This window comes from Odontesthes bonariensis, chromosome 15 (genome assembly GCF_027942865.1).
Source record: "Odontesthes bonariensis isolate fOdoBon6 chromosome 15, fOdoBon6.hap1, whole genome shotgun sequence".
Lineage (NCBI taxonomy): Eukaryota > Metazoa > Chordata > Actinopteri > Atheriniformes > Atherinopsidae > Odontesthes > Odontesthes bonariensis.
This window is the reverse complement of record NC_134520.1, coordinates 16,179,598-16,193,324: the sequence shown is the minus strand read 5'-3', so window position 1 is coordinate 16,193,324 and position 13,727 is coordinate 16,179,598. Positions and strand designations below refer to the sequence as shown.

The window sequence follows — 13,727 nt, the reverse complement described above, 5'->3', positions numbered from 1 at the left end:
TAGATGTTGCCATGCCAGCCCAGCAGCTCTTGTTCTCACTGCTGTTAAGGGTGCTCAGCGCCGGCATATTTCATGACATGATCAGGGAGCAAAAAACATTTCTCTGGGCTCTGATATTCCTCAAAGGCAGGACCAGAGAGCAGGACATCTTTATGTACCAGTGTTAGAAGACCAATAGGGGAGCACAGCACATGTCAGTGCACCTGATTATCTGTTCAAATCTGAAAGTGATATTACTCTCATTTATATCCGTGGCCAGGAGCACTGCACGTATTTAACCTGCCAGAGTCCATTTAATGGAAAAATGAAAATAAAAAGGAGGAAGCTGCTGTTTTGTTCAGCGAGTTGGCTGTTTTAATGTGAGACCCTCGACTTATCAAGGTACTTAGTTGCTTGTCCAATACAGAGGAAAATAGAATTTTGGTCATAAGTAAATAGTCATTTTCACATGAACAATTAGACTGATGTAATACCAAATTGAATCTGCATCATATTTCATAAACAAACTAATTAAAACCTAAACCCTAAACGCCTACTGTGTGGGGATCTGAGTTGAATGAGAGGATCGATGAGAATGAAAATCATGTGAATTATTTGCTATGGTCAGATCTGTTACGTCAGTCAACGTTTTCCACCACATTCATCAAAACATTGATGACCAGAACAGTTTCAGGGCAATAAGGTCATTTACTTTTCTTTCTAAACTAGGTCAGAGGTCTTCAACAGGGGGTCCGCGGAGGTACTGCAGGGGGGGTCGCGAAATCTTTGGTTGATTAGACGATTTTTAACTTTTTTTTTTTTTTCAAACAGTTTTTTCTCACAAATTGTGTGCAAACGTGTGCCATCCACAGATGGTTTGAGGATTCATTGTCCCATCTACATGCATGTTTAAAGTTAAAATCTGTGGATTATTTGAATAGCTCAGTGTTGTATGCAAGATGTTTGTTTATAAATGGCAGTGGCACGGCCACCCTGTACCATGCACATGTTTAAAACAAAAACATGAATATATTAACCTGTGTATTATTTGAATAGCTTAGTATTGAATGTACAATAACAGAGTAGCTATGTTTATACATGGCACTAGGCCCCGTTAAATATAAAACACAATTGTATGCCATATAAATAGTAGGGGGGTCCCTGCTCCAACTCTCCATCAGTTTGGGGGTCCCTGGCCTGAAAAACGTTGAAGACCCCTGAACTAGGTACAATGTGAGCAACTACAAATCAAGGAGAAAATTAGAAAAAAAAGTGCTGCACACAATGCACAGCAGTGAGGGAATTTGGCCAAGGATATAGGCACAAGAAATTAGATTGAGGAGTACAGAGAGAATGACTAGGCACACAATTTACAACATCGCTGCCTCTGCTGCTTTATGGAAGAAGAATATTAAATCACTTAAAGTGTTTCGACACCCTAACCCGAGGCTCCCGATGCTTTTTTAAAAAGGACTATACGGGAGACTGCTGTTGGTGTTGGAGAAACAGAGGATCGGATGAGCAGTCTGTCTATCACAGTCAACAACTTGTGAAATTCAACCAATCAGATCAACGTGCCACGACCAATGGCAACTGGTAAAGCCAACTGGTAAACCTTTGCTGAAACCAGTCAGGTGAAGAGCAAATCTAATTTGAGAAAATCTCTCAGTGTAGTTATTTTCTCTTCCTGTAATGAAGAAATAGTCTCCGTTTTTTACGTTATTAACTGATGTTATTAAATCATACACTCACCTCTTAGGGAAACGTGTTGACAGTTGCTATACTTAAAAAACTTGTCTACGGCTACGAGAACAGCACGAGGATTGATCCCGCCTGTGTGCCTTGGCAACAAACAAACAGCTTGAAACCTTGAAGGAAGGATTCTGATGCGGTCAAAATATTTTGAAACTCGCAAGAATTCATCCGTCTTTCGAGGGAAGTAATGATCGGCAGAGTTACACTGGTGGAAAAACCTTGCAACTACACCCTGAGTATTATTGTCTTAATTCTAATCACACCCAGAGATCTTGGATGAGACTTCCAATATAATAGATGAGAGGATCCCACACTCAAATTTGTGGAGGACTCCATTTGCAAATGGAGCACCGCTAGCTATGTTAATCTTTCACAAATTGGGTGTAGCGCAGGAACAGAGAAACAAATGCGTCTTTGATTACACCCTCATTGTTTATACAGGCTTTTGCTGTAATGAAGTTCCCTGTATGATATTTTACAATGAGAATCTTCTTTTATTATTCAAAAGCAGCACAAATGCATAACAAGTTCTGCATTAAATACAGCACAGCTTTTGGAAAATCAATAGTAGCTACTTAGAGGCAGGACCAACACTTTGATTAAGGGCCCTCACTGGTCCAATAAAGTGTCGTAAATCAGCTCAGAGGAGACAAATAACTAGCTTAACTTTACCACGCGTTGAGTAAGCAACTGCCCTCAATTTCTGAGGCTATCTCCTGTGGTTTAGTGGTCAGAGGACCCGAACTGAGCACAGCATCAAACAGAGCGCCCATCTGAAACAGGATTAGAGTTGTACGCAGGTTCAGATTATGCAATATCTATCTGTTCTTTTCTCAGGGAGCATGGCACATGAACTCAAGGAACTTTCAGAAGAGAAGGGATTAATTTGCACGCATCGGAATTAGTGCTTAGATCAAAGCGAGAGGATGTCATGGGAGTATCCTAAAAACCTCTGTGTAGCTAAAATAGAAATTTTGCTTTGCTGGTTACCACTTCTATTTTCATAATGATATGGAGAGAGAGGAAAAAGAAGAAGGGCTTCAAGCTAGAGTTGAATATAATTAACTTCATCTAGATACAACCTACAAGACCAAAACAAATGCTACAAACAAGTAAGCACAGAGTAAACAGAGAGAAGAAAGCTAACTAAAACTAACACTGTGATTTTCTTGCCAGCTCAGAGACTAAATGGAACTAACAGACCGTTATGTTGAATCTTGGAGCTTGACTTTTGGGAGAAAAGAGATACAATAGAGCATTGAGGTGGACTGGGACTTGTCTCTGTGTTTATTTGTGGATTTCCTAGGCACAAAATAACACTGCCAGGCTTGTCTTCCTTTTTACTCTATTGTTGTTTGCTCTGAAGATACACAAGTCATGTAAAGATCTGGGTAAAGACAAAAAAGCCATTTGCTCTTACACTTGTAGGCAAACACACACACACACAGAAACACACAGCCTGAACATCCTTTCTCTTACCGTCACAGTCACCCAAGTGGGCCACGTTTCCCTGTTCAACATCTTGCTCGAATGGCAGTCTGCAGAAGAGAAAAGACACGGCCATTAATCAGAGGACACAGAGGCACGGCAAGTCGTCCACTGACACAAAGCACAGATCCACTCTGACAGAGGAAAACTAAAGTGTTAGAGCTAAGTACAAGTTATAATGCAGCATGTAGATCTCTACAAGCTGCTTTCACTCTTAGATTGAAAAATGCCCTGTTTTTATTTTGAGAAAGTGGGGAAAGAAAGTCGTTAAATCAGGAAAAAAAAAAACTGAAGAGCCCTTGAGCTACCTAGTATTCGACAATAATCACCATTATAATTTAAAGATATCCACTGATGCCTGCAGCAGCGTCCATGATTAAGCTAATTAATGCAATAAATTACTAATATTTCTAGGTGAGAATATGCATCTTTGGATCAGATATTTTTACTGTGGGTGTACAGTACCATGTCTTCAAGTATTAAAGAGTTTAAATAATCCAAGAAATTTTGTTTTAGCCATTAATAAGTAGTTTAAGGTAGAGAAGTTCTCAAAGTCAGAAAATCATCTGATAAGATATCAATTTTATGAAAAGCCTATCAAACATCTATGAAAAAGGTACCTTGTCATATCAGTTCAAAAACACGAGTCCTGGATTTCGATAATTCCACAGAAATTATGACATATTGTATTTCTGCAACTCATTTCCCTTTTGGGCAACAGGGGAGCATAGAAAACTCAACAGACAATAACATGTGATGAAGTGAGGAAGCAGAGAGGAAATGAGAACAGCTCACAGGCCAGGTGCTCTCCAAAGAAAAACACAACTGCGTTTGGTTAAAGCTCATGTCAGGGGAAACGGCATCGAGCCGCAATGGAGAGAATGAGCGAGTGTGTGCGGGTATGTGTGTGTGTGAGCACAGCAATGTATTTGCCTGTAGGCTTCATCTGATACATAGCACATATAATGAAATTCATGTGAATGGAAAACCTTAAGTTAAGTGACTTGGGGAAACAAATGAGAAAGTATTCTTTGAAAAGCACACTTCCATGAAAGATGCAGAGGAAATACTCGAGCACTGACTGGCCAAAAGCTTATTAAAATGACATGTCGATAAACTACTTAGTGTTCAAATAACAATAAATGTTACGAAAGATGTTATGATATACTTACGAAACATACAAATGGTTTGTATTCTGATCTTAGTGTGGTTATCCAATGTGGGAAAACACACACACACACACACACACACACACACACACACACATACACGTACTACAACAGTTTCTTTGTGCATTGATAGGTCTTACTGAGACTTTTAGCCCAATTCTGTTTTTATCCAAAATGATTATGGTCTGAGCAATACATTTTTTTAAAAATATTTTTTAATCGCATCAACATCACATTTGTGAGTTGTTTGAAATGTGTATGCATCTCAGTCAAAAGTTGTCCAAAGTTTCCAAAGAAACTCCTAAGTTTGATTGTAGTTACATTTTGGAACAATTTCATGCCCTGAGTTGAATACAACTCAGGATAGGAGAACAAATAAGGACATTATTAAGGACAAATATCCCTTTCAAGGAAACTGCCATGTTCTAGAAATTTCTTTGACTTTCACTAGGTGAGCCTCCATCTTTACAGAGGCTCAAGGGTCTTAACACGGTTGATCATTTGAAGTTTCATATATCTGCGTGTGTAAGATTGTTGAGAAAATTGTAAACTTCTTTCATACAAAAGAGAATACTAATTGAAATGTGACTGAAAGAGATATGCAGACTTGCTTGGATGTAGGTAGACTGAAGCAGTCAGTCAATTTAATGGTTTTACTATGAAGCAGTTTTGGCCTACATACTACATCTGAAAACCAGAGCATTAACTGCACAGGGATGCTTAACTGAGCTCAGGAAATCACTATTCTGCAATTAGCTAAAGCAGCAGCAATGCCAAACTTTTTGCTTTTAATGCCTGAAAAACTCTCTGACAAATGAGTCTGAATGTGCTGTGAACGAACAGCGGTTGTCATTAAAATAAAGAATAATGTTTTGTGCTCAGCTGGCTGCCTCTCACACACTGCGGGTCATTTACTTCCTATAGATCTGCTTGTGGATCTGGGTGCAGGTGGGATTTCTTTTCTTACAATGAATCTTTTTTATTTTCATTTTGTGTACATTCTTCCAGGTGCATTGATTCATTACTTAAAGCCTTCATTGTAAAACAGAAAGTGATAAAGACTAAACTATATCAATGTTGAATGCTTTCGAACAATGAGTCCAAATAGGGGGTGCTGGAACCATTTGGAACATTCCTATAATTAATTGGTTCGATTCCCACTCTCACTGCTCAAAGGTTGGTGAACTGACAGCTGGAGGGGTGGAAGTCCATCTCCTTGCCATGGCCGAGATGCCCTTGAAGGCAAGGCACCGTATAAAGTCTTAACTTAACTAACCAACTTAATAGGAATTCTGAGAAAATATATGGACTAAGTCTGGTCATTTCTACAATATGTATTGAGATACTGCTGGCTTCCAATTGTAATTAATTCATAATTTGCAAGTGATCGCAGCAGTTGAAATAGATGAAATGGATAAGAGTCTAAAATGTGCACTTTCTGTCAATTGTGCAAGTGATGCAAGTAAAAAAAAAGAAGCAAACTTACACAAGACCAAACATATGCCCTATTCTATCCTCTTTAGTTTCAGACAAAAATCAGTAATTCAGTATAACACAGCGGCACACAACAATAAAACCTTGAATCGAACTTTTCACAGCATGTACCGTCATTAAAAGTACAAAACTTCTCTCCCTCAGAGGCTGTCTAAATTACAATCTAATGTTATATGACAACAACCGCTGAGCCCTCCTCTGGTGTCACTGTGCAAAGAGAGGTTGTGTTATTCCTCAAAGAGGAAATCCACAGTAACTCAATGCGGAATCGATTGCCGAGTTGACTGCCCTTGGTAAATCAAATCAAGACAAACACAGAGGCCTTTAATAGTATAAGTAAGCAGCCCGAGGTGGTCTTTAAGGCCCATGTTGTCTGTTCAGCTGGCACTACACCTGTGTTTCAAAGCCTAATTCAATAAGCAGCTCGACTCAAGAGAAATTTGATTTCACTTGAGGCAACGACTGGAGGTGAACTGTCAAGACGCACCGCTGTGTCTCAGTAGCATGAGGAAAGAGGGGTCAAACATGCTAACGGAAGCACACACAAACTCACCCCCACCACACACACACACACACACCAGTGCAGACATCCAAGTACATACACACATTTATGCACACACCCAGACAGCATGCCATCTGGATATTTGTGCGATAAAGGCAGTATTACAAAGACAAAACAAACACCAAAACTCACTCAGTCATACACCTACACACTGTTTATGGACAGAGCAAGTGAAGCTAAGGAATTAAGCAACGCTTAAGACCAGACATCTTGAATCAATAAGTGCACACAGAGCAGACTGTGACAGTCTATTTAGAGGGCACAGATCTTACTTAAAAGCTCAAATATTTTCAGAAGAAGCCAACAACTCATAGACCAGATAGATAATATATATAGGATGTCTGTGTGGATGCTAAGTCTGCCACGAGCAAAATAACCTTGAGGGAAATGATAAAGGTAGAAACAAATCAAAACAAAGAAAATCTGCAGGATCAGAGAGAAAGAACCGAGACAGGAGGTAAAACAAGACTTGAAACTTCAGCTGGAGATAAAGACAAAGAAAAAAATAGACTGAATGTCACAGAGCAGACACAAAATACGACAAAATGCAGTAGTGTGTGTGTGTTTTGTGGTGGTGTAACTACAAAGGAAAGGTGTCATACCTGGTTCCAGGTCTAAGGAAAGAGCAGGTGCTTCCTCTGGTCCAGCCACAGTATGGGTCCCTGGAGGCGATGCAGTTCCTGCAGAGAGAAGGAACCAAATTGATTGCCTGAGCCCCAAAGGTTCTAAAGTTCATTTGTTTTCCCTTAATGAGGCTTTAAAGTAAGTCTCTAATTTGCCTATGATGACCCCAACCTCTTTGGGGCACACAATTAATTTCAAACATAAAAAATAACTTACTGGTGTAATTTATACAATGTTTATACAGGCATGGCTCGTGGGTAACTGATTATATTTTACAGAGTTTTGAAATGACGGGTTCAATTCTGATCTTTTTATTTGCAGTAAATGTTTTGGCATATTTCTAGAGAACACTGCTCATCAAAGCCACAAACTTGAGTGCAACACCATCAAGAAAGGGATTGGTTCAAAAGAAACGATATCTAAATGTAGCCAGGCTCCATTAATTTGCAACCTGAAGCTGCAACGCCTGCATACAGCTGAATAAACTACGATGGCCGAATGTGTTGTTGGACAAGAATGCCTTTCAGCACCTGGAACTGAACAATATAATCCTTCTCAATGCAGGGTGAGGCTTTTTCTTTACTTTACATCGTATACTTGGTTAACCAGCACTGAAAATGCTGCCAACAGCTAAACGCTCTGTGTCAAACCTGATTAAACAGCTACAGTCTGTAGAGGATTTTCCAGGTTTACTGCCAAGTTTAAAACATTTATAAGGAAAGAGGTGAAGCAGACTACAAGCAGTGTTGTACAACAAGAGACATAACTAATCATAGCAATACATTATCAGACATCTGTCATATTTTTCAATCTGTGTTCACAAATCATCTATCTTCTATGGAAATCTATTTATAATTAAGAATGACAAATTTTCTTTGAACATTAACAATTATATTGGGATTTTCTTTAGATTTGTGGAATTTCCACTTCTGAACAAAGTCACTCAGTTTCTGGTTTTACAACTTGCACAACATTAAACGTGACTATTTGAGGTTCTTAAAGCACTGAGAAGATGAGATTAAGAAGATAAGGTAAGAATTGAGCTTGAAAGTTTTAACAAATCTGTTAGTTGGACACAACAGCCTCAACAAGCCTTTTTAAGAGTGTGCCTTCACTTGTAACTGCAAGCTTTGCTGATTCCTCCTTAAGAAGCTCGCGAAGCTTGCAGTTTGTGTTCTGCGTATGATTATCACCAAACATGATTCCTGACTTTGATACAGAATTGTTTACTTGATATTTTCACTGAATCTCTTAAGCGTCAAATGCCAGAATGCCTCTGACTAGCAATTTTCCTACTATTGCTACAGAGGAAAAAGCCACTGTAATATTCACAGAGAAGGGAATAAGTCTTTAGAGAGCTAAGTTAAGAGTCTCATACAACACTAGAAGAAAAATATAAACCACAATTGGAAAAAAAAAAAAAAAAAAAAGAGTGCTAGCTGAAATACAGTATGCCAAACATCTTAATGGTCCTTTAATGATATGCAGTGGGCTATGTCAAAAGAATACAACATGGGTTATTAATTATGTCGGGTTAAATTAAGTTAACATGTGAAGCTGCCAATAACTGTAAAAGGAAAGTGAAGTTATTACAATAAAACTGTGAAATCGATGGAAATGTTTTTTTCTAAACAAAAGTAAAGAGAACAATTACCACTGACAGGAAGTTTAATCTACACATTACCTCAAATGTGACCAATAGATATTCAAAGAGCTCACAAACCCTCCTCGAAGGTTAAATAAACAGACCTGAAGCTGCTGAAACGTGACTAAGAAATCTTGAACTCACGCGTGGAAAATTAGCTCGCATTCTCACATCTAAACAAGTAAACGCACACGCTAAACACACCCCAGGGAGCACGTGAGCGGCTTCTTAATGTGATCTGGATTACATGCTTGTATGACTCACCTGGTTCAGTGAACACACTGCACGCCTCATGTACTCCTGTTGTGTGCACCGGTTTGTGATAGTTTGTCAATGGACTTTAACAGGCCATGGCCACAGGTACCAAGACTCAGAAAGAGTGCCAAGCAGGAGGATTGAGTCTATGTTGCTCTGATTGTGTGGGTGTATACAGGTGAAATATATTTACTTTACATATAAACAACTTCATGTTTGATTACAAGTAGTGAATTTACTTATTTTTAGTAGTAGTTAGTACTTGATGTGGTGACAAAAATATGATCAGACTCAAGGGCAAAATGATAGATGTTAGCAAGTTGTACAACTTTGTTATCATTGAAGGAAAATTGAGGTCTGCTACGGCAGCTATTAACAGAGCTTTTATCTTGCAGTTTATCTTGCTTAAGGACGATTTCAAAGGCCAGATAGTTCCTCGATGGTCACCTAACCCACATACATCTCTTAGCCCATTGCCCTTTTATGGTGCATGTAGTGTATTTGGTGCAAGGCTTACTTCATGCATCGGGAGTAGAGCTGGCATCGTGCCACAGGTACTCTGACCACACAGGAGGGGAAAGCGAGCAGCAGAGTGTGGCTCATCCGGTCCAGAGTCAGAGACAACAGCTGTCTGGCCTGTGGCGAGCTCTCAGAACACCTGCAAAGCACACACACACACAGAAAGACAAAAAAAAAAAAAACCTGCATCAGGCAATTTCAATTACCACTCCGAGACTGCCCATTAAACGTCTAACCTCACTCTGAGCATAACAGCAGGGAGTAAGCATTCTGCATGACTCAGTGTGAAACACAACCAAACATAAAGTACTCTATAAATAAAAACCCACAATAAAAGTGAAGGCAAAAAAAAAAAGCCTGATGTTACGTTGTCAACCCAAATATGCACTGTGCTGATTGTGGAAGTCCAAGGGATGCGCTGGCCATCAAAAAAAAAAAAAAACAGCAGTCAGGGACCAAATCGCCTTTAATTGGAACTTGGACAACCTGCTTGCATTCCGCAGATTTCAACCTCTTTATGCACACGTGCACTCATGTATCGGTTCTCTCTGGATGGTTTATGGTAATAACATTGCAGTGGGCCCACAGTCATTAAGAAGAATCTATTTTTCTGCTAGGGCCAAGCTGTGAGTCATTCTTCTCAGCCAATATCATGAAAGGCAGGGAGAAGGAGAGGGAGAGATGTGGAGAAAAACCCAGGAGAAATTAAATTTATAGAAGCCGGATCAGGCAGGTGGAGAAAACAGAGGGAGAAACAGGCTTTGTTAGTGTTGCATCTGGTTTGTTACAGCGAACAGTATATCGCAGGTCATGATTTCCGTCTGTATCGACTTAAAAAATAATAACTGCTTGAGGAGCCCTGTTTTTGTGCAACCCAGGCTTTATTACAGGGCACGGGGAATTTCCTTGTCTGTAAATGTTTGGTGAAAGTGAGGGTGGCCTGGCCTGGCCTGGTACAAGAAATGATGTGACTGAGCTCTGTCTCCTGATTAGCTGGGGGGGTGCTGGGACAGCTGGATTGTCACCAACCTCCTGGTGAGCTCACTATTCACGTCAAATTATTCCTAACATACTGGCTCCAGTCTGCACCAGCTTATTCATCACACGGTCCCCTCATTTAATTTGCGATTCCTCATTCCTCAAAGTCTGTTTCCAGCTGGTTGGTTCAAGAAACAATACTAAATTTCCTTTTATGCATAGGAATGGCTCATAGATCCTTGAGCGCAATTACCACAACTGAGAGTGTTTAAAAACATCTACTTTCTTTTTAAATGGGTCTAATTAGCCTTGGTGAAAGATAATCACCATCAAAATCTGCCTGCATCTGTGTGACAATTTTCCTCCCTCGACACTGTAGTCATCCACCGCGTGGAACACTGCCTTTCAACAAAGAACAAAAATGCAAAAATGAGGACTGAAAAGGCATTGCACCCTGTGTTGATTACGTAATGACTGACATCAAATGAAGCCTCAAAGCTGCGTATCTCATGTAAAATGCAAATTAGAAAAAGCAAAACGGGCCCCATCTATTCCAATATGTTGCTGAGATCCAAATATTAAATACGATTCAGCTTCAAATAGAGAGGAATACAGATTGAGTCGCAGTCTTCCTGACAGTGTGAAACTTTGCTTAAGATCTAGGGTGGTGTGATTTTTATCACAGTTTCACTACTTCCTAATGTTTTCCCTTAATGTCTTTCAACAGTTTGTCTTGGGATCATTAGAGGATACTTAGATTGCTTGATAATGAATATTATCCTCTCATTCAAATTGAATCTTTTTGCCCTATTTGTATTATCTGCATGTGGTTGCATCGCCTCAGAACGTGCACAGTGAGGTGTACATCACAAAGAATGGAATGCTTTCTACATGACTCGGAGGAAGTAGTGCTTTCAGAACTCATTATACATTTCCCTTGCCTTCGTATGACTCCTTTTCTCATTAGATCCCACCACCAGCTCTTCTCACTGTGCATACATCAAACAGAGATGCCACCTAACCCTTTCCCTCCCTGGTCCACTGCTGTATGTCCTCCATCTTTGAGCCTTTTTACATTAAGCCATCTCACTTTATCACTTTTTCCTTAAAGGAAGAAGAAAGGAATGCCTTTATAAATTGTTAAATGTGATGACTGATGAGAAAGGTAATGCATATTATCTGAAATGTCAAAACAAAGTATATGCCCTGTACCTTTCTATTTTCCCCATACACGTATAAATTGTTCTATGGTCTTACTTATCAGGATTAAATCCTTCCAGTTCCTCCAGGAAGATGTTGCTGTTGGTGACCGTATTGTCCTGGTTCGGCATAATGAGAAACTTGAGGATGGTCCCTCTGCTTGACCCGAGGAATAGGACCGTGCAGTTTCTATATGGGCCGGCCTCTGTATCCACCACAATCTTATTCAACTGGTACCTGGACCGCAAGAGAGAGGGACAAAGTACTGCATTAATGCCACAGAGCTATGTGGCTCATTTGGGTCTTTCCTTCCATGAAAGCTAAAAGCATTGTCAAGTAGCTCCTGTTGGCCAATTCATGATTTAAGTGCATGAAAATGGATTGGCTTAGGTGAAACATACGGACTCTTGTGAAGTTAAATCAAAATATGCCATTTTCTTCTCCCGAGTCACAGCAAAATGAAAAGAATCCCACAGAGAAGAATCTGCTCATCAAATTTGCATGATCAAACTAATAACACCAGACATTTCAGTCATTAACAATATCAATCGAGTAAATGGGTTTGTCCTGTAACAATAGCCGAGACACACAGTTTTGGGTGTGTGATTCAATAGACGAGAAGAGAAGTCATGTTGTGCAGAGTTTTTAAAATATTCCTCCGACAATCAGGTCCCACAATTCCCTGATGGCTGGTCGGCCGGGTAATCCATATGACAGATCGGAGAGAAAGAGACCAAAGCATGCGATCATAAGGGACTACAGCTGCTTCCTGCTATCTTAAGCTTTACCACCAAGACATAACAGCCACAACAATGTCCACAGCATGTGTTTGCATGCATCTCTGCACCTCATACACTGCAAAATATTACACAGTATCTTTGTAGAATCACCCACTTTTTTTTTTTTTTTAAATCACCGAATTAATGTGTATATACAAAGTTTTCAAACCATTTCAGATCAATGGATTTTTAAATTCATAAACACCCTTTCCTCTGGAATGAAGTGATGCGGCTCAAAATCAAGAGCTCCATTAAGCCTCAAATCAAACCATGTTAGCATAATGATGCACAATATAGGGCCTTATTTTCAAGCCGCATAGACAAAAATAAATCCTTTAGCGCGATAGCTTGAAGAGGCCAAATCAACAGTTTTGTACATTGTGTCAAGAATATTTTCTGTGTGTTCAATGAAATGAAAAGGCCTGGATGTCCATGGAAGAAAACAGTGATGGATGACCACAGGATCCTTTTAATAGTGAAGAAAACCTCCTTCACAACATCCATCTAAGTGAAAAACACTCCCTGGGAGCTTGACGTGTCATTATCTAAGCCCACAATGATGAAAAGACTCTATGGGAGCAAATACAAGGTTTTCCAGGTGCAAACCATTCCTAAAGGCCTCAAGTAGAGAAAGATCAGTTTAGATTTAGCCCTCCCCCAAAAAAGACATCTTAAAAAGCCAGAGTACTTTTGTTCTGACAGATTAAACCGAGACTACTCCACATGAAATAAATATGAAGAAAGCTCGGAACTGCTCATGACACAAAAGATACGACATCATTTGGAGAACAAAAGGACGCAGCGTGAAGGACATGCACAGCTTCCAGTGGCACTGCAACACTACTCTTTATTGATGATGCGACAGAAGGCCGAAGCAGCATGCATTGTGAATAAAAGGTTTATATGGACTTACTGCCCGCTCAGATTCAACCAAATGCAGCCGTTTAGTGGACGGAGCTTTAAAATCAAGATGGACAATTACCCAAAATATACTGCACAAGCATCCCAAAACCTTTTGCAGATGAAGCAATGATATATTGATCTCCTGATCTCAACCTGATCGAATTGCGTTTCACCTGATTGAGACAAACTATGGATAGAAAGAGACCCATAAGAAAATATTCCTAAACACCTGCTGTGAAAGCCTCGCAAAACATCGCAATGTGAAAAGTTCTTTGATGATTTCCACAGACTCCAGGCTTCGTAGCTGATAAAGAATTCTTAACAAAGAGAATAAAAAAAAAGATCAATTGATCATCTTAAAAGTTAAATAAATATTT

The 13,727-nt window shown here is 39.6% G+C and overlaps 1 protein-coding gene across 1 annotated transcript in view; it reads right to left on the bottom strand.

The window, feature by feature from the left end:
• sema6bb (sema domain, transmembrane domain (TM), and cytoplasmic domain, (semaphorin) 6Bb) overlaps positions 1-13,727 on the bottom strand; it is a 136,448-nt gene that overhangs the window by 30,755 nt on the left and 91,966 nt on the right. Inside the window, exons 13-16 of the mRNA XM_075485198.1 lie at positions 11,726-11,905; positions 9,489-9,629; positions 7,050-7,127; positions 3,214-3,272 (exon numbers count right to left, since the gene is read on the bottom strand). Of these exons, the coding sequence (XP_075341313.1) occupies positions 3,214-3,272; positions 7,050-7,127; positions 9,489-9,629; positions 11,726-11,905 (458 nt within the window). The remainder of the gene's footprint in view (positions 1-3,213; positions 3,273-7,049; positions 7,128-9,488; positions 9,630-11,725; positions 11,906-13,727) is intronic.